This window comes from Oncorhynchus masou, chromosome 29, assembly GCF_036934945.1.
Source record: "Oncorhynchus masou masou isolate Uvic2021 chromosome 29, UVic_Omas_1.1, whole genome shotgun sequence".
Classification (NCBI taxonomy): domain Eukaryota; kingdom Metazoa; phylum Chordata; class Actinopteri; order Salmoniformes; family Salmonidae; genus Oncorhynchus; species Oncorhynchus masou.
In genome coordinates this window covers 5,159,266-5,180,653 of record NC_088240.1, presented here as the reverse complement: position 1 = coordinate 5,180,653, position 21,388 = coordinate 5,159,266, and the positions used below count along the sequence as shown (strand labels likewise).

The following is a 21,388-nucleotide window of genomic DNA, read 5'->3' as shown; positions in this document are numbered from 1 at the left end:
CTCTCTCTCTCTGTCTCTCTCTCTCTCTCTCTCTCTCTCTGTCTCTCTCTCTCTATTCCCCACCTGTCCTGAACCCTTTATCAGTCTCCCACTCCTCCCCAAAGTCAATCCTCTGTAAATCACAAGAGGGACAAGAGCCAGCTGGAGAGAGAGAAACAGACAGAGGGAGCAGATTGGTTGTGTGCTCAGTGGTACATTCATGGTGAAGATCATCCCTCCCAATCCCCTTAATCACATCTCACACAGAGAGAAAACCACGGCACCGACAGCTACCATCCTGGGACCACTGCGTTTGGAGAAGCAGAGAGATGGTGGGAGGCGGGAGCGGCAGAGAGAGAGCGGGAGGAGGCATGGAGAGAGAGTGTTATAGAAAAGCTCAGGCGACAGTCTACAAAAAAATTCTAATTTCAGTGTTTCAATTATTTCATCCTCTATTTCCTCTGCCCTTCTCTCACTAACCCTTACTCCCTAACCCTTTCTTCCTTCTCTTTACCCCCAACTCCCACCTTTACATGTCTGTCTCTTTCTCTTCCTCTTCCTCTTTGACCTTCACAGTTGCTGATAGGGTTTGAAAGTGGAACAGTAGTACAGTGGGACCTCCGGGCCAAGAAGGTTGACTTCAGAATCTACTACGATGAAGTAAGTTTCTCTGTCTGTCTGTCTCTTACACCCACACACCACCTCTCGCTCTATCTCTCTCTCTCTCTCTTTCTTTCTCTCTCTATGCCTCCCTCTACGTCTCTCTCTACTTTATCAGTGATCATTAAAAACCAGCACCCCTCTCTGGTGTCTCCAGGTCTCTAGACCTCTCTGGTGTCTCCAGGTCCCTAGACCTCTCTGGTGTCTCCAGGTCTCTATATCTCTCTGGTGTCTCTAGACCTCTCTGGTGTCTCCAGGTCTCTAGACCTCTCTGGTGTCTCCAGGTCTCTATGACTCTCTGGTGTCTCTAGACCTCTCTGGTACCTCCGGTGTCTCTAGACCTCTCTGGTACCTCCAGGTCTCTAGACCTCTCTGGTGTCTCCAGGTCTCTATGACTCTCTGGTGTCTCCAGGTCTCTATGACTCTCTGGTGTCTCTAGACCTCTCTGGTACCTCCGGTGTCTCTAGACCTCTCTGGTACCTCCAGGTCTCTAGACCTCTCTGGTGTCTCCAGGTCTCTATGACTCTCTGTTGCCTTCAGGTCTCTATGACTCTCTGGTGTCTCTAGACCTCTCTGGTACCTCCAGGTCTCTAGACCTCTCTGGTGTCTTCAGGTCTCTATGACTCTCTGGTGTCTCCAGGTCTCTATGACTCTCTGGTGTCTCTAGACCTCTCTGGTACCTCCAGGTCTCTAGACCTCTCTGGTGTCTCCAGGTCTCTATGACTCTCTGGTGTCTCCAGGTCTCTATGACTCTCTGTTGCCTTCAGGTCTCTAGACCTCTCTGGTGTCTCCAGGTCTCTAGACCTCTCTGGTGTCTCCTGGTCTCTAGACCTCTCTGGTGCCTCCAGGTCTCTATGACTCTCTGGTGTCTCTAGACCTCTCTGGTGTCTCCAGGTCTCTAGACCTCTCTTACGTTTCCAGGTCTCTAGACCTCTCTGGTGTCTCCTGGTCTCTAGACCTCTCTGGTGTCTCCAGCTCTCTATGACTCTCTGGTGTCTCTAGACCTCTCTGGTGTCTCCAGGTCTCCATGACTCTCTGGTGCCTCCAGAGCTCTATGACTCTCTGGTGCCTCCAGGTCTCTTTGACTCTCTGGTGTCTCTATACCTCTCTGGTATCTCCAGGTCTCTAGGCCTCTCTGGTGTCTCCTGGTCTCTAGACCTCTCTGGTGTCTCCAGGTCTCTAGACCTCTCTGGTGTCTCCAGGTCTCTAGACCTCTCTGGTGTCTCCAGGTCTTTATGACTCTCTGGTGCGTCCAGGTCTCTAGACCTCTCTGGTGTCTCCTGATCTCTAGACCTCTCTGGTGTCTCCAGGTCTCTATGACTCTCTGGTGTCTCCAGGTCTCTATGACTCTCTGGTGTCTCCAGGTCTCTAGACCTCTCTGGTTTCTCCAGGTCTCTTGACCTCTCTGGTGCCTCCAGGTCTCTTGACTCTCTGGTGTCTCCAGGTCTCTAGACCTCTCTGGTGTTTCCAGGTCTCTAGACCTCTCTGGTGTCTCCAGGTCTCTAGACCTCTCTGGTGTCTCCTGGTCTCTAGACCTCTCTGGTGTCTCCAGGTCTCTAGACCTCTCTGGTGTCTCCTGGTCTCTAGACCTCTCTGGTGTCTCCAGGTCCCTAGACCTCTCTGGTGTCTCCAGGTCTCTATATCTCTCTGGTGTCTCTAGACCTCTCTGGTGTCTCCAGGTCTCTAGACCTCTCTGGTGTCTCCAGGTCTCTATGACTCTCTGGTGTCTCTAGACCTCTCTGGTACCTCCGGTGTCTCTAGACCTCTCTGGTACCTCCAGGTCTCTAGACCTCTCTGGTGTCTCCAGGTCTCTATGACTCTCTGGTGTCTCCAGGTCTCTATGACTCTCTGGTGTCTCTAGACCTCTCTGGTACCTCCAGGTCTCTAGACTTCTCTGGTGTCTCCAGGTCTCTATGACTCTCTGGTGTCTCCAGGTCTCTATGACTCTCTGTTGCCTTCAGGTCTCTAGACCTCTCTGGTGTCACCAGGTCTCTAGACCTCTCTGGTGTCTCCTGGTCTCTAGACCTCTCTGGTGCCTCCAGGTCTCTATGACTCTCTGGTGTCTCTAGACCTCTCTGGTGTCTCCAGGTCTCTAGACCTCTCTGGCGTTTCCAGGTCTCTAGACCTCTCTGGTGTCTCCTGGTCTCTAGACCTCTCTGGTGTCTCCAGCTCTCTATGACTCTCTGGTGTCTCTAGACCTCTCTGGTGTCTCCAGGTCTCTATGACTCTCTGGTGCCTCCAGGGCTCTATGACTCTCTGGTGCCTCCAGGTCTCTATGACTCTCTGGTGTCTCTAGACCTCTCTGGTATCTCCAGGTCTCTAGGCCTCTCTGGTGTCTCCTGGTCTCTAGACCTCTCTGGTGTCTCCAGGTCTCTAGACCTCTCTGGTGTCTCCAGGTCTCTATGACTCTCTGGTGTCTCCAGGTCTCTAGACCTCTCTGGTTTCTCCAGGTCTCTTGACCTCTCTGGTGTCTCCAGGTCTCTAGACCTCTCTGGTGTCTCCAGGTCTCTAGACCTCTCTGGTGTCTCCTGGTCTCTAGACCTCTCTGGTGTCTCCAGGTCTCTAGACCTCTCTGGTGTCTCCTGGTCTCTTGACCTCTCTGGTGTCTCTAGACCTCTCTGGTGTCTCCAGGTCTCTAGAGTCTCTGGTGTCTCTAGACCTCTCTGGTGTCTCCAGGTCTCTAGACCTTTCTGGTGTCTCTAGACCTCTCTGGTGTCTCCAGGTCTCTAGACCTATCTGGTGTCTCCAGGTCTCTAGACCTCTCTGGTGTCTCCAGGTCTCTAGACCTCTCTGGTGTCTCTAGACCTCTGGTGTCTCTAGACCTCTCTGGTGTCTCCAGGTCTCTAGACCTCTCTGGTGTCTCCTGGTCTCTAGACCTCTCTGGTGTCTCCTGGTCTCTAGACCTCTCTGGTGTCTCCAGGTCTTTATGACTCTCTGTTGCCTTCAGGTCTCTAGACTCTCTGGTGTCTCCAGCTCTCTATGACTCTCTGGTGTCTCTAGACCTCTCTGGTGTCTCCAGGTCTCTATGACTCTCTGGTGCCTCCAGGGCTCTATGACTCTCTGGTGCCTCCAGGTCTCTATGACTCTCTGGTGTCTCTAGACCTCTCTGGTATCTCCAGGTCTCTAGGCTCTCTGGTGTCTCCTGGTCTCTAGACCTCTCTGGTGTCTCCAGGTCTCTAAACCTCTCTGGTGTCTCCAGGTCTCTAGACCTCTCTGGTGTCTCCAGGTCTTTATGACTCTCTGGTGCGTCCAGGTCTCTAGACCTCTCTGGTGTCTCCTGATCTCTAGACCTCTCTGGTGTCTCCAGGTCTCTATGACTCTCTGGTGTCTCCAGGTCTCTATGACTCTCTGGTGTCTCCAGGTCTCTATGACTCTCTGGTGCCTCCAGGTCTCTATGACTCTCTGGTGTCTCTAGACCTCTCTGGTGTCTCCAGGTCTCTCTACCTCTCTGGTGTCTCCAGGTATCTAGACCTCTCTGGTGTCTCCAGGTCTCTATATCTCTGTGTGTCCAGGTCCCTAGACCTCTCTGGTGTCTCCAGGTCCCTAGACCTCTCTGGTGTCTCCAGGTCTCTATATCTCTCTGCTGTGTCCACGTCTCTAGAAATCTCTGGTGTCTCCAGGTCTCTATATCTCTCTCGCTGCGTCCACGTCCCTAGACCTCTCTGTTGTGTCCAGGTCCCTAGACCTCTCTGGTGTCTCCAGGTCCCTAGACCTCTCTGCTGCCTCCATGTCTCTAGCACATATCGTCATCAAAGACGGCCGAACACAACAAGGGGAAGGCGTCGCTATTGCTTAGATCGTGTAGGACAAAAGGAGCTCTCACTCTGAAATTATTTGTTATAAGGAAGGCTCTGTCTTTGACGGAGATGGAAGAAAGAGAGGAACGGGTGGATAAACGGCAGTGTTCTCAACGTCACATCCCGCTGCAACACTAATGGTCACACTTCCACCATCTTTCTTCAATTTTTTTTTTTCTTTCGTTCTAACCGCTGGGCTGGTGCGTAAGGCTGCTGGGCTGGTGCGTAAGGCCTCTGGGTTGGCGCGCAAGGCCGCTTGGCTGGCGCAAGGCCGCTTGGCTGGCGCAAGGCCGCTTGGCTGGCGCTAGGCCGCTTGGCTGGCGCGTTAGGCCGCTTGGCTGGTGCTCTAAGGCTCGCTTGGCTGGTGCTCGGCCTCTTGGCTGGTGCTTGGCCTCTTGGCTGGTGCTCGGCCTCTTGGCTGGTGCTCGGCCTCTTGGCTGGTGCTCGGCCTCTTGGCTGGTGCTCGGCCTCTTGGCTGATGCTGGCACATGCTCAGATCAAATACACCGCTGGAACTCCGATTAATTAAGGTGTTTACATGGTGTTTACAATGTGTTTACAATGTGTTTACAATGTGTTTACAATGTGTTTACATGGTATTTACAAGATGTTTACATGGTGTTTACATGGTGTTTACAAGGTGTTTACAAGATGTTTACGTGGTGTTTACATGGTGTTTACATGGTGTTTACAAGGTGTTTACATGTTGTTTACAAGATGTTTACATGGTGTTTACATGATGTTTCCGTGGTGTTTACAAGGTGTTTACGTGGTGTTTACATGGTGTTTACAAGGTGTTTACATGTTGTTTACATGGTGTTTACAAGATGTTTACATGTTGTTTACATGGTGTTTACAAGATGTTTACATGGTGTTTACAAGATGTTTACTTGTTGTTTACAAGGTGTTTACATGGTTTTTACAAGGTGTTTACATGATGTTTACAAGATGTTTACATGGTGTTTACATGGTATTTACAAGATGTTTACATGGTATTTACAAGGTGTTTACACGATGTTTACAAGGTGTTTACAAGATGTTTACATGGTATTTACAAGGTGTTTACATGGTGTTTACAAGGTGTTTACATGGTGTTTACAAGGTGTTTACATGGTGTTTAGAAGGTGCTTACTTGTCCTATTAATCTCTCAGAAAACCAGGTGTTTTAATCAGCGTATGCTTTACTCTCGATTTTGACCTAACTCCAAATAAGATAAGCAGAGTAAGTTTGTTTACATGCCTACTGCCATAATCAGTTTAATATCAAATAGTTACTGTGCAGGTAAACATAATCTGTGTGTGTGTGTGTGTGTGTGTGTGTCTGTGTGTGTGTGTTGATTCTAGGGAAGGAACATAAGCCTAATTGGATTGCATTATTGACTTTTACTGTGTAATTATTTGAATGGTACATGTACGACAGTCCATTTCCTTAGTTTCCCAACCCTCTTTTTCTCTACTTCTCCGGTTCTATGTCTAGTTATCGGTTTGAGGTGGTATTGATCCTGTTCACAGTTTTAATCAGTCCGGCTCTAGCCGTTTCCACTCTCATTTAGCTCCAAAATAGTTTAGGGACAGCACTGATTTGATTTAGGTTCTAGGTTAACCCTGGGTGAAGGGGTGCATTTTGTCCTTACATGGGGCACCAATGCAGGTAGGAGAGTTTTCCACATTCTCTTCCCTCTCTCTCTCTACCCTTAATAACATATCTTTTCTCTCCCTTCTCACGTTGCCCTCCTTCCTCCCTCTATCTATCCTTTAATGCTCTCTCTCTCTTTCCCTCTCTCGCTCTCTCTCTCTACCCTCACAATCCCTTCCTTCTCTCTCTCTCTCTAATCTTTAAATCTCTCTCTCTGTTTCTTTCCCTCTCTCTTGCACCTCACAATCCCTTCCTTCCTCTCTCTCTCTAATCTTTAAATCTCTCTGTTTCTTTCCCTCTCTCGCTCTCTCTCTCTCTACCCTCACGATCCCTTCCTCCCTCCCTCTCTCTAATCTTTAAATCTCTCTCTCTGTTTCTTTCCCTCTCTCTACCCTCACAATCCCCTCCTCCCTCCCTCTCTCTAACCTTTAAATCTCTCTCTCTGTTTCTTTCCCTCTCTCTCTACCCTCACAACCCCATTCTCCCTCCCTCTCTCTCTGTTTCTTTCCCTCTCTCTCTACCCTCACAATCCCATCCTCTCTCTCTCTCTACCCTCACAATCCCCTCCTCCCTCCCTCTCTCTACCCGTGATTCTCTCTCCCTCCAGGCTATCCATTCTGTGAGCTGGCACCATGAAGGGAAGCAGTTCATGTGTAGCCACTCAGACGGCAGCTTGACGATGTGGAACCTGAGGAACACAGCCAGACCTATTCAGATCACATATCCTCATGGTGAGACACCCACACAAAACACACACACGTACACAAACAAACACACATCTACAAAACACATGTCAGATGTTTGCTGAATACTCTTTCAGCTCTGATTGTGATGAGAGAACCGCTGCTTCTCTGCCACGGCCTTGGCTGTCTGTGGCTGTGATGGACTCGTCTGTGTGTAGGCGCCATTGTTTGACCCTTTGAACTATCTTATGGAAGACTCCCCAGCACTGTCTGTCTGCTCAGAGCTCAGACCCACAGAAAGGACACACACACAGTCTGTCTGTCACACCGGGATGCATAATAGGCCTGGAACAGTGGGCTAATAGGACTGGAACAGTGGGCTAATAGGACTGGAACAGTGGGCTAATAGGACTGGAACAGTGGGCTAATAGGACTGGAACAGTGGGCTAATAGGACTGGAACAGTGGGCTAATAGGACTGGAACAGTGGGCTGATAGGACTGGAACAGTGGGCTAATAGGACTGGAACAGTGGGCTAATAGGACTGGAACAGTGCGCTAATAGGACTGGAACAGAGGGCTAATAGGACTGGAACAGTGGGCTAATAGGACTGGAACAGTGGGCTAATAGGACTGGAACAGTGGGCTGATAGGACTGGAACAGTGGGCTAATAGGACTGGAACAGTGGGCTGATAGGACTGGAACAGTGGGCTAATAGGACTGGAACAGTGGGCTAATAGGACTGGAACAGTGGGCTAATAGGACTGGAACAGTGGGCTAATAGGACTGGAACAGTGGGCTAATAGGACTGGAACAGTGGGCTAATAGGACTGGAACAGTGGGCTAATAGGACTGGAACAGTGGGCTAATAGGACTGGAACAGTGGGCTAATAGGACTGGAACAGTGGGCTAATAGGACTGGAACAGTGGGCTAATAGGACTGGAACAGTGGGCTAATAGGACTGGAACAGTGGGCTAATAGGACTGGAACAGTGGGCAATTAGTTTTATTTTATTCATGGTTTTTGGTTTATTTGACTGGTCAGGTCAGGGAGAGAGCGAGATAAGTTTCTTCAGCAGAGTCATTCTACTTTGACTCTGTTCACAAACTCTGTTCTGTTCTGCTCTGTTCTGTTCTGCTCTGTTCTGTTCTGCTCTGTTCTGTTCTGTTCTTCTCTGTTCTGTTCTGTTCTTCTCTGCTCTGCTCTGTTCTGTTCTGTTCTACTCTGATCTGATCTGTTCTGCTCTGTTCTTCTCTGTTCTTCTCTGTTCTGCTCTGCTCTGATCTGTTCTGTTCTGCTCTGTTCTGTTCTGCTCTGTTCTATTCTCTGTTCTTCTCTGTTCTTCTCTGTTCTGTTCTGCTCTGTTCTGTTCTGCTCTGTTCTGCTCCGTTCTTCTCTGTTCTGTTCTGCTCTGTTCTTCTCTGTTCTTCTCTGTTCTGCTCTGCTCTGTTCTGTTCTACTCTGATCTGTTCTGCTCTGTTCTATTCTACTCTTTTCTGTTCTTCTCTGTTCTGCTCTGTTCTGTTCTACTCTGATCTGTTCTGCTGTTTTCTTCTCTGTTCTGTTCTACTCTGTTTTGGTTCTGCTCTGTTATGGATCTACACTGTTCTGTTCTGTTCTGTTCTACTCTGATCTGTTCTGCTCTGTGTTCTGCTGTTTTCTTCTCTGTTCTGTTCTGCTCTGTTATGGATCTACACTGTTCTGCTCTGTTCTATTCTGCTCTGTTTTGGATCTACACTGTTCTGCTCGTCTCTATGTATATTATTATGACGTGAGGTTGTATTTTCTCTCTCACATGTGGGTTTATTAGCTGTTTACACTTCATTTTGAGAAGGACGTTTTATCATGAATACCGTAAGAGATGAACCCAGTATCCTGGATGATATGCCAGGTCAGATCCCAGAGGAAAGTTTTATGCCTCACAGTGGTTCTCCCTGTACAAGTTGCGCTGTACTACAGTACATCTTGCAGGGTGCCACAGAATTCTACGGCACGTTATTTTAAGTGTCAGCCATTGTTGTCAGAATGACTCAATTTTACCAATTCAATCTGTCACCGTCTACCAGAAACGGTAGCAGCAAAATGGGGCGGCAGGGTAGCCTAGTGGTTAGAGTGTTGGACTAGTAACCAAAAGGTTGCAAGTTCAAATCCCTGAGCTGACAAGGTACAAATCTGTCGTTCTGCCCCTGAACAGGCAGTTAACCCACTGTTCCTAGGCCATCATTGAAAATAAGAATTTGTTCTTAACTGACTTGCCTAGTAAAATACATTTAATTTAAAAAAACTCAAAAGGAAGAACCACTGTACAAACAGTGAGACTTGAGAAGAGGTAAACATTGTGAACGACTTATATCCACATTAACCAACATGTTCTATTCTACTTCCCTCCACTCCCCAGCTTGTTCATCAAAGTTAACATAGGAATTAGATAAAAACAATATGCTTTGATGAGGAAAAGAGACAAAAAAATGTGTTGTTGAACAGAATATGCAAACTCACACAGAGATTGTTCTACTGTACTACTAAATTCCATTAAGGTTTGGATCAGTTTAGAATTACAGTTGATGACAGTGATTTGAAAAACTCTGAGATATTCTAATAACTCCTATTATCAAAGTATAAAAACTGTAAACATTTAAAGGGATAGTCCACTTTTTGAGATGTTCCCTTTTCTCATCTCCCCAGGGAAGATACTGAAGGAAGGGAGGAAGGAGGCGTGTAAGCCCATCCTCAAGGTGGAATACAAGACGTCCAGAAACAGGTAAACCATGAGCCTCTAACAGGTAAACCATGAGCCTGTAACAGGTAAACCATGCCTGCCTCTAACAGAGCCTGTAAACCATGAGCATGAGCCTGTAACAGGTAAACTATGAGCCTGTAACAGGTACCAACTAACAGCCAGCCTGTAAACTATGAGCCTGTAACAGCCTAAACCAGGAGCCTCTTAAGAGGTAAACCATGCAGCACACAGGACGGCACTACACCACATCTGTACTGCACTAACCATATGCTACTGTAGCATCCTACCATAAAACTATAGTAGTGCCAGGCGAAGCTGGCTCGTGTCCTTTCTCCACTTTCCTGTCTGAATGACGTGTCCAAAGTAAACTGCCTGTTGCTCAGGCCCTGACGCCAGGATATGCATATAATTGGTACCATTGGGAAGAAAACACTTTGAAGTTTGTAGAAATGTTAAAATAATGTAGGACAATATACCACAATAGATATGGTAGGAGAAAATCCAAAGCAAAACCAACCGGAATGTTGTTTTGTTTTTTTTTGAGAGCTCTTACAATGGAAAGTATACATACTCAATTCTAGCTCTCAGGATTCAAATCCTATGACTTCCACAGGGTGTCAGTAGTCTATGTTCAAGGTTTATTCCAAAACGAATACGACATTTTTTGTCAAAAAGGGACACAGTCTTGAAAATTCGGGTATGCATGAAGACAGGACGCACCTGCTAAAATTGTTTTCCTATTGAACATACTTCTTTCTGTAAGAAATATTATAGTTTTATTACATTTTAGGGTATCTGAGGAGTAACTAGAAACGTATTTTGACTTGTTGAATCAAAGTTTAGGGGTAGATTTTCAGATTTTTTTCTCTGCAAGTTGAACTCAAGTGGATGGTGCCAACTAAACTGACGTTTTGGGATATAAAGAAGGAGTTGAAAAATATCTAACAAAATGTAACACTACATTTTGAAGTGTCATAGCATAATCCCGACAGCATTGATGAACAAGGAAATACGATATATCCGTCATGACCCAGGAAGTGTTTAGATAAATGTTTTTTGCCCTATTTTCCATTCACCTTCAAATCCAGTTCTCTCTGATTTTACACCAAACAAATTAATGTCAAAAGCAGTCCTCGTGTAATGCACATTAACTTGTTAAGTTCTCAATGTTTGTATTTGCCCCCCAAAAACTATTTTGATGTGCTTCTGAAGTGAAACTCAGTATGAACATGCTCCAGCTAGGTCTGAGTCCTCCATCTGAAGGCTTTATATCACACAAGAAGACAATTAACAACAAAAGAGCCTTTTTAAAAGCGTTTCTTATCTCCACGCACGGAATTGAGAGGAGAGCCTCTGAAATTCTTATCTGATTCATGATCTTTGTTGTCTGTTGGGAATGCCCGATCCCTGTTATCCGTTCCTATTTCCCTCCTTTAAATGGCTTGTGAATTTACAATTGAGGCTTGTAGTTCTAGTTGTGTGAAGTTCGATTTAAAAGAGACATACAGTTGAAGTCAGACGTTTTACATACACGTTAGCCAAATACAGTTTTCCTGACATTTAATCTGAGTAAAAGATTCCCTGTCTTAGGGCAGTTAGGATCACGCTTTATTTTAAGAATGTGAAATGTCAGAATAATAGCAGAGAGAATGATTTATTTCAGCTTTTATTTCTTTCATCACATTCCCAGTGAATCAGAAGTTTACATACACTCTATTTGGTAGCATTGCCTTTAAAGTGTTTAACTTGAGTCAAACATTTTGGGTAACTCTTGTCATGTCTTTACTATCATTAACTGAAGACTTCGTTTTTATCAAAGGTTCTCTGTAATTATTATTACATGATTAAACTGATTAATCGTGTAACTGTAATTAACTAGGAAGTCGGGGCACCAAGGAAAATATTCAGATTGCAAAGTTGTAGTTTTCCTAATATAACTTTTCAGATATTTTCATACCTGATCAATAGTCTTCTGATTAATTAAGAATGATTTACCTCACGTTAGTCTCGTTCCAAATGTCGTAAGTTGTTGGTTATCCGCACGAACCCAGTCTTCACTATGAGTCATCCATACATCAATTGTCTTAAATAATTTATTTATTAACTAAGTAATTCACAGAAATGCATAAACAAACAGTAGATAGTTACAAGGAAATGATAAAGGAGTTTCCCTAGTGGGCTAAACCGGCATTGCGGCTTGGTAGACAGAAGGGAAGTGGGGGTCAACTGAGATAAAACACAGAGTTGATAATTATAACAATTGAAATGCTAATCCTTTGCACATGAACGCTCACTCATTCTGGAACCATTGCAATCAATATATATGTACGCTCAGTGTGTCGTGTCATGGAAATTTCCTCTATTTACCAAATCATGGGAGCAAACCACACACACAAGTCAGAGTTAGTTATCAAAGTCCATCTTTAATTATATGAGCTCTATCACAAACCCTGTGACTCTCAGATCAATTCAGTGTCTATCAATGAATTCTCTGAGAGTCCCTTCCACATTGCAATAGCATTTTGACTTTCAACAGTTCAGTATCTCTAATGAAAAGTTGAGAGTCCCAACATAATGGCAAATGGATCCTTTATAGCAAACATCCACCCCCGAGACGACATGACAATCCACAGGTCCCAGGAACTTACACAAAGAAAGACTTTACTTCAGAGAGGAGTATCTCCTAGCTAGAGTTGGCTATAAATTATCGTTCAGTTTGGTCTCCTAAACAAAGCTCTTATTTTGTCCTTTGTACAAAATGGTACCAAGACATTACCCCCACCCTATGATATATAACAAATTGTCATTTAGATACAACCAATTCTAAATACAACCAATCCTGGACAAGCTCACGGAGAGGAGAGTGAGACTATAGGTTAAGATAGAGGAGCATAGAATGATTCCAGACACTGCCATCCTCCTCTACCCCGATGGGAAAAGTAGGGAGTGACTGGCACACCGACACAGTGGAGCAAAAGATATGTTTACACATGATGACACCTTGACCTCTCCCTCTCTGCGGCTCAAGCAACTTAGTCTTGACATAGAACAGATAACTGCCAATGGCCACCACTATATTACAACAAAATACATTCTTATGAGAAATAACTCATAAGCATATTATGAAAATAAAACATCTTATCTATGTTACCCACCAATTCTGATTATACCCCAACAGTCATCGGGGTCTCTGTTGAAAAGTTAGTTTCTTTTGAGTTTCCATCCCCACCCCTCTCTCTGTCCATTAGCCTATCAGAAGCTTCTAAAGCCATTACATCATTTTCTGTAATTTTTCAAGCTGTTTAAAGGCTGCCAACTTAGTGTAGGTAAACTTCTGACCCACTGGAATGGTGATGCAGTGAATTATAAGTTAAACAATCTGTCTGTAAACAATTGTTAGAAAAAATACTTGTGTCATGCACAAATTAGATGTTCTAACCAACTTGGCAAAACTATAGTTTGTTAACAAGAAATATGTGGAGTGATTGAAAAACAAGTTTAATTGGCACCAACCTAAGTGTATGTAAACTTCTGACATCAACTGTATAGAAAAGCAAATGAAGCAAATGTGAGTCAAATACTGGGACAGAGACATGTGCTTTAGACTGGGACAGAGACAGGCACTTTAGACTGGGACAGAGACAGGCACTTTAGACTGGGACAGAGACAGGCACTTTAGACTGGGACAGAGACAGGCACTTTAGACTGGGACAGAGACAGGCACTTTAGACTGGGACAGAGACAGGCACTTTAGACTGGGACAGAGACAGGCACTTTAGACTGGGACAGAGACAGGCACTTTAGACTGGGACAGAGACAGGCACTTTAGACTGGGACAGAGACAGGCACTTTAGACTGGGACAGAGACAGGCACTTTAGACTGGGACAGAGACAGGCACTTTAGACTGGGACAGAGACAGGCACTTTAGACTGACAGACAGAGACAGGCACTTTAGACTGGGACAGACAAAGACAGGCACTTTAGACTGGGACAGAGACAGGCACTTTAGACTGGGACAGAGACAGGCGCTTTAGACTGGGACAGAGCACATACAACTTTAGACTGGGACAAAGACAGGCACTTTAGACTGGGACAGAGACAGGCACTTTAGACTGGGACAGAGACAGGCACTTTAGACTGGGACAGAGACAGGCACTTTAGACTGACAGAGACGGACAAAGACAGACACTTTAGACTGGGACGGAGTCTGTTTCCACAGCAGTGAGCTCTACGTCATCTTCTCTGTTTCCACAGCAACGAGCCCTATGTCATCTTCTCTGGGGGTCTGTCATACGACAAGGCTGGGGGACGGAGGCCTACCCTGACCATCATGCATGGCAAGGCCATTACGGTGCTGGAGATGGACCACCCTATCGTAGAGTTCCTGGTGCTCTGTGACACCCCATACTCCAACAGTGAGTTGAGGGGCCATGGTCATTAGCTGGGGTTTGAAGGATTAAGTGAAATCTCTTTCTCTCTCTCGCTCTCTCTCTCACTCTCTCTCTCTCTTTCTCTCCCTCCCTACATCAAATACACACATATGTTACTCTGTGGAGATATAGAAACATACAGTGTATTTCAAGTTACTCCATTGAGATATAGAAACATACAGTATATTTAATGTTCCTTCCTGTATAGTTAATGTATTTGTTCTCTGTGTTTTGATATAGAAACATACAGTATATTTAATGTTCCTTCCTGTATAGTTAATGTATTTGTTCTCTGCACATATAATGTCTACAGAGATCCAGGATCCGTATGCGGTGGTGCTGTTCCTTCCTGTACAAAAAGGACTTTATCATGGTTGATCTAAACATACAGAGCAAGTATAGATTACCACATAAAACTATATTTAGTCCCAGACAGCACACTAGTCACACACACACACACACACACACACACACACACATGCTGCTGCTGCTGCTGTGGTCTAGAGGAAACCAGGCTGTCAACTCCTGATGTGACACCGCCAGGCCAAATGTTAGACATCACCAGGGTGAATAATACTCCTCTATCAACACATCACAACTATACTAGTCCCAGACAGCATCCTACCACATAAAACTATAGTAGTCCCAGACAGCATCCTACCACATCACAACTATAGTAGTCCCAGACAGCATCCTACCACATAAAACTATAGTAGTCCCAGACAGCATCCTACCACATAAAACTATAGTAGTCCCAGACAGCATCCTACCACATAAAACTATACTAGTCCCAGACAGCATCCTACCACATCACAACTATACTAGTCCCAGACAGCATCCTACCACATCACAACTATAGTAGTCCCAGACAGCATCCTACCACATCACAACTATAGTAGTCCCAGACAGCATCCTACCACACCACATCACAACTATAGTAGTCCCAGACAGCATCCTACCACATCACAACTATAGTAGTCCCAGACAGCATCCTACCACATCACAACTATACTAGTCCCAGACAGCATCCTACCACATCACAACTATACTAGTCCCAGACAGCATCCTACCACATCACAACTATACTAGTCCCAGACAGCATCCTACCACATCACAACTATAATAGTCCCAGACAGCATCCTACCACATCACAACTATAGTAGTCCCAGACAGCATCCTACCACACAAAACTATAGTAGTCCCAGACAGCATCCTACCACGTCACAACTATAGTAGTCCCAGACAGCATCCTACCACATCACAACTATACTAGTCCCAGACAGCATCCTACCACATCACAACTATAGTAGTCCCAGACAGCATCCTACCACATACAACTATAATAGTCCCAGACAGCATCCTACCACATCACAACTATAGTAGTCCCAGACAGCATCCTACCACATCACAACTATAGTAGTCCCAGACAGCATCCTACCACATCACAACTATACTAGTCCCAGACAGCATCCTACCACATCACAACTATACTAGTCCCAGACAGCATCCTACCACATCAAACTATAGTAGTCCCAGACAGCATCCTACCACATAAAACTATAGTAGTCCCAGACAGCATCCTACCACATCACAACTATAGTAGTCCCAGACAGCATCCTACCACACAAAACTATACTAGTCCCAGACAGCATCCTACCACATCACAACTATAGTAGTCCCAGACAGCATCCTACCACATCACAACTATACTAGTCCCAGACAGCATCCTACCACATCACAACTATAGTAGTCCCAGACAGCATCCTACCACATCAAAACTATACTAGTCCCAGACAGCATCCTACCACATCACAGCTATATTAGTCCCAGACAGCATCCTACCACATCACAACTATACTAGTCCCAGACAGCATCCTACCACATCACAACTATACTAGTCCCAGACAGCATCCTACCACCGGAAACTATAGTAGTCCCAGACAGCATCCTACCACATCACAACTATAATAGTCCCAGACAGCATCCTACCACACAAAACTATACTAGTCCCAGACAGCATCCTACCACGTAAAACTATGCTAGTCCCAGACAGCATCCTACCACATCACAACTATAGTAGTCCCAGACAGCATCCTACCACACAAAACTATAGTAGTCCCAGACAGCATCCTACCACATCACAACTATAGTAGTCCCAGACAGCATCCTACCACATCACAACTATACTAGTCCCAGACAGCATCCTACCACACAAAACTATAATAGTCCCAGACAGCATCCTACCACATCACAACTATAGTAGTCCCAGACAGCATCCTACCACATAAAACTATTGTAGTCCCAGACAGTATCCTACCACATAAAACTATTGTAGTCCCAGACAGCATCCTACCACATAAAACTATATTAGTCCCAGACAGCATCCTACCACATCACAACTATAGTAGTCCCAGACAGCATCCTACCACATAAAACTATACTAGTCCCAGACAGCATCCTACCACATCACAACTATAGTAGTCCCTGACAGCATCCTACCACATCAAAACTATAATAGTCACAGACAGCATCCTACCACACAAAACAATAGTAGTCACAGACAGCATCCTACCACATAAAACTATAGTAGTCCCAGACAGCATCCTACCACATAAAACTATAGTAGTCCCAGACAGCATCCTACCACATAAAACTATAGTAGTCCCAGACAGCATCCTACCACATCACAACTATAGTAGTCCCAGACAGCATCCTACCACATCACAACTATAGTAGTCCCAGACAGCATCCTACCACATCACAACTATAGTAGTCCCAGACAGCATCCTACCACACAAAACTATACTAGTCCCAGACAGCATCCTACCACACAAAACTATACTAGTCCCAGACAGCATCCTACCACACAAAACTATACTAGTCCCAGACAGCATCCTACCACACAAAACTATACTAGTCCCTGACAGCATCCTACCACATCACAACTATAGTAGTCCCAGACAGCATCCTACCACACAAAACTATACTAGTCCCAGACAGCATCCTACCACATCACAACTATACTAGTCCCAGACAGCATCCTACCACACAAAACTATACTAGTCCCAGACAGCATCCTACCACACAAAACTATACTAGTCCCTGACAGCATCCTACCACATCACAACTATACTAGTCCCAGACAGCATCCTACCACACAAAACTATACTAGTCCCAGACAGCATCCTACCACATCATAACTATAATAGTCCCAGACAGCATCCTACCACATCACAACTATACTAGTCCCAGACAGCATCCTACCACACAAAACTATACTAGTCCCAGACAGCATCCTACCACATCACAACTATACTAGTCCCAGACAGCATCCTACCACACAAAACTATATTAGTCCCAGACAGCATCCTACCACACAAAACTATATTAGTCCCAGACAGCATCCTACCACACAAAACTATAGTAGTCCCAGACAGCATCCTACCACATCACAACTATATTAGTCCCAGAGAGCATCCTACCACATCACAACTATACTAGTCCCAGACAGCATCCTACCACGTCACAACTATAATAGTCCCAGACAGCATCCTACCACATTACAACTATACTAGTCCCAGACAGCATCATACCACATAAAACTATTGTAGTCCCAGACAGCATCCTACCACACAAAACTATAGTAGTCCCAGACAGCATCCTACCACATCACAACTATAGTAGTCCCAGACAGCATCCTACCACACAAAACTATAGTAGTCCCAGACAGCATCCTACCACATCACAACTATAGTAGTCCCAGACAGCATCCTACCACACAAAACTATAGTAGTCCCAGACAGCATCCTACCACATAAAACTATAGTAGTCCCAGACAGCATCCTACCACATAAAACTATAGTAGTCCCAGACAGCATCCTACCACACAAAACTATACTAGTCCCAGACAGCATCCTACCACATCACAACTATAGTAGTCCCAGACAGTATCCTACCACATAAAACTATTGTAGTCCCAGACAGCATCCTACCACATAAAACTATTGTAGTCCCAGACAGCATCCTACCACATAAAACTATATTAGTCCCAGACAGCATCCTACCACATCACAACTATAGTAGTCCCAGACAGCATCCTACCACATCACAACTATACTAGTCCCAGACAGCATCCTACCACATCACAACTATACTAGTCACAGACAGCATCCTACCACATAAAACTATAGTAGTCCCAGACAGCATCCTACCACATAAAACTATAGTAGTCCCAGACAGCATCCTACCACATAAAACTATAGTAGTCCCAGACAGCATCCTACCACATCACAACTATACTAGTCCCAGACAGCATCCTACCACACAAAACTATAGTAGTCCCAGACAGCATCCTACCACATCATAACTATAATAGTCCCAGACAGCATCCTACCACATCATAACTATACTAGTCCCAGACAGCATCCTACCACATCACAACTATACTAGTCCCAGACAGCATCCTAACACATAAAACTATAATAGTCCCAGACAGCATCCTACCACATCACAACTATACTAGTCACAGACAGCATCCTACCACATAAAACTATAGTAGTCGCAGACAGCATCCTACCACATCACAACTATACTAGTCCCAGACAGCATCCTACCACACAACTATACTAGTCCCAGACAGCATCCTACCACATCACAACTATACTAGTCCCAGACAGCATCCTACCACACAAAACTATAATAGTCCCAGACAGCATCCTACCACATCACAACTATAGTAGTCGCAGACAGCATCCTACCACATAAAACTATTGTAGTCCCAGACAGCATCCTACCACATAAAACTATATTAGTCCCAGACAGCATCCTACCACATCACAACTATAGTAGTCCCAGACAGCATCCTACCACATCACAACTATACTAGTCCCAGACAGCATCCTACCACACAAAACTATACTAGTCCCAGACAGCATCCTACCACATCACAACTATATTAGTCCCAGACAGCATCCTACCACATCACAACTATACTAGTCCCTGACAGCATCCTACCACATCACAACTATAGTAGACCCAGACAGCATCCTACCACACAAAACTATACTAGTCCCAGACAGCATCCTACCACATCACAGCTATAGTAGTCACAGACATCATCCTACCACACAAAACTATACTAGTCCCAGACAGCATCCTACCACATCACAGCTATATTAGTCCCAGACAGCATCCTACCACATCACAACTATACTAGTCCCAGACAGCATCCTACCACATCACAACTATACTAGTCCCAGACAGCATCCTACCACCGGAAACTATAGTAGTCCCAGACAGCATCCTACCACATCACAACTATACTAGTCCCAGACAGCATCCTACCACACAACTATACTAGTCCCAGACAGCATCCTACCACACAAAACTATACTAGGCCCAGACAGCATCCTACCACACAAAACTATAATAGTCCCAGACAGCATCCTACCACATAAAACTATAATAGTCCCAGGCAGCATCCTACCACATCACAACTATAATAGTCCCAGACAGCATCCTACCACATCACAACTATAATAGTCCCAGACAGCATCCTACCACATCACAACTATAGTAGTCCCAGACAGCATCCTACCACACAAAACTATACTAGTCCCAGACAGCATCCTACCACATCACAACTATATTAGTCCCAGACAGCATCCTACCACATCACAACTATAATAGTCCCAGACAGCATCCTACCACATCATAACTATAGTAGTCCCAGACAGCATCCTACCACATCACAACTATACTAGTCCCAGACAGCATCCTACCACATCACAACTATAATAGTCCCAGACAGCATCCTACCACACAAAACTATAGTAGTCCCAGACAGCATCCTACCACATCACAACTATATTAGTCCCAGAGAGCATCCTACCACATCACAACTATACTAGTCCCAGACAGCATCCTACCACATCACAACTATAGTAGTCCCAGACAGCATCCTACCACATCACAACTATAATAGTCCCAGACAGCATCCTACCACATCACAACTATAGTAGTCCCAGACAGCATCCTACCACATAAAACTACAATAGTCCCAGACAGCATCCTACCACATACAGCTACAATAGTCCCAGACAGCATCCTACCACATAAAACTACAATAGTCCCAGACAGCATCCTACCACATAAAACTACAATAGTCCCAGACAGCATCCTACCACATACAGCTACAATAGTCCCAGACAGCATCCTACCACATAAAACTACAATAGTCCCAAACAGCATCCTACCACATAAAACTGCAGATGACACATCAACACTCTGCAGATGACACATCCACACTCTGCAGATGACACATCCACACTCTGCAGATGACACATCCACACTCTGAGGGAGGGAGATGAAGAAAAGGCATGGAGATCTAAACTATTCCTCCATATTTTTATGACTCTGTGTTTACATAATTACAGCGTTGATATGGAATAGTGCTTGGACAATTAGCTGCTGGGAATGTATTTAAGTGGTGTCTTGGGTGGTGTTCTGCTCTGCTGCCACCAAAAGGTTGAAATATCCATCAGATGCCCATTGAATATCCACAAACTGCACTACTCACAGTTAGAACCAATTGGACGTTTTGGTTATTTGTCATTTCAAAAATGTTGTTGATAACGTTCTGTAGCAGTCACACACACACACACACACACACACACACACACACACACACACACACACACACACACACACACACACACACACACACACACACACACACACACACGTACTTCCCTGTGAGAACTCGACGTGCACATGATATCATTTTTCTTTCCCCTCTCCTGTTGCAAGTTTCCCCATCTTTGAGAACCCATACCCCATGGACATCCACGAGTCTCCTGTTACCTGCACAGCCTACTTCGCCGAGTGCCCCCCAGATGTCATCCCAGTCCTCTACTCCGTAGGAGCCAAGCAGAAGAAGACCGGCTACAGCCACAAGGTACGCAACAGTTCATAGGTTAGACAATGACAAAGTAAAACTAAAGCGAACAACAACAAAAAAAAGCTCAATTCCGTTCGGGAAGTTTTCAGTCCATTGAGCATCTGTCTTACTCTTGACAGGAGTGGCCAGTGAGTGGCGGTACGTGGACATTAGGCTCACAGGCCTACCCAGAGGTTATCGTCACAGGGTGAGTCGGTGGGTTCCGTACTGTCGGAGACTTTGTTGTCGAAGTGTGTGAACTAACATGCAGCGGCTGGTTCTTATTCACTCAGACGGGACGGAATAAAGTTTTCCTCTGCTCCCCTTTGTGTGTGTTGTTGATAAAAGCAGTAGAGTCTCGTTGACTATTGGACACGGACTGTTCTCTTGACCTTTGCCCCCCCGTCTTTTATTCGTTATGCAGTCATGCAGATGGAACCGTCAAGTTTTGGGATGCATCTGCTAGTAAGTTCACTCCCCCTTCCTTTCTCATGTTACAATACTCACACTACTATAGTATCAACA

General features: G+C 45.2%; 1 protein-coding gene across 1 annotated transcript in view; it reads left to right on the top strand.

Annotated features, from left to right (window-relative positions):
* The window catches only part of LOC135518878 (syntaxin-binding protein 5-like), a 184,831-nt gene extending 163,932 nt beyond the window's left edge, over window positions 1-20,899 (top strand). The window contains exons 7-12 of the mRNA XM_064943832.1: window positions 556-639; window positions 6,680-6,803; window positions 9,441-9,516; window positions 13,751-13,911; window positions 14,240-14,252; window positions 20,734-20,899. Of these exons, the coding sequence (XP_064799904.1) occupies window positions 556-639; window positions 6,680-6,803; window positions 9,441-9,516; window positions 13,751-13,911; window positions 14,240-14,252; window positions 20,734-20,899 (624 nt within the window). The remainder of the gene's footprint in view (window positions 1-555; window positions 640-6,679; window positions 6,804-9,440; window positions 9,517-13,750; window positions 13,912-14,239; window positions 14,253-20,733) is intronic.
* Window positions 20,900-21,388: the final 489 nt, after the last annotated feature.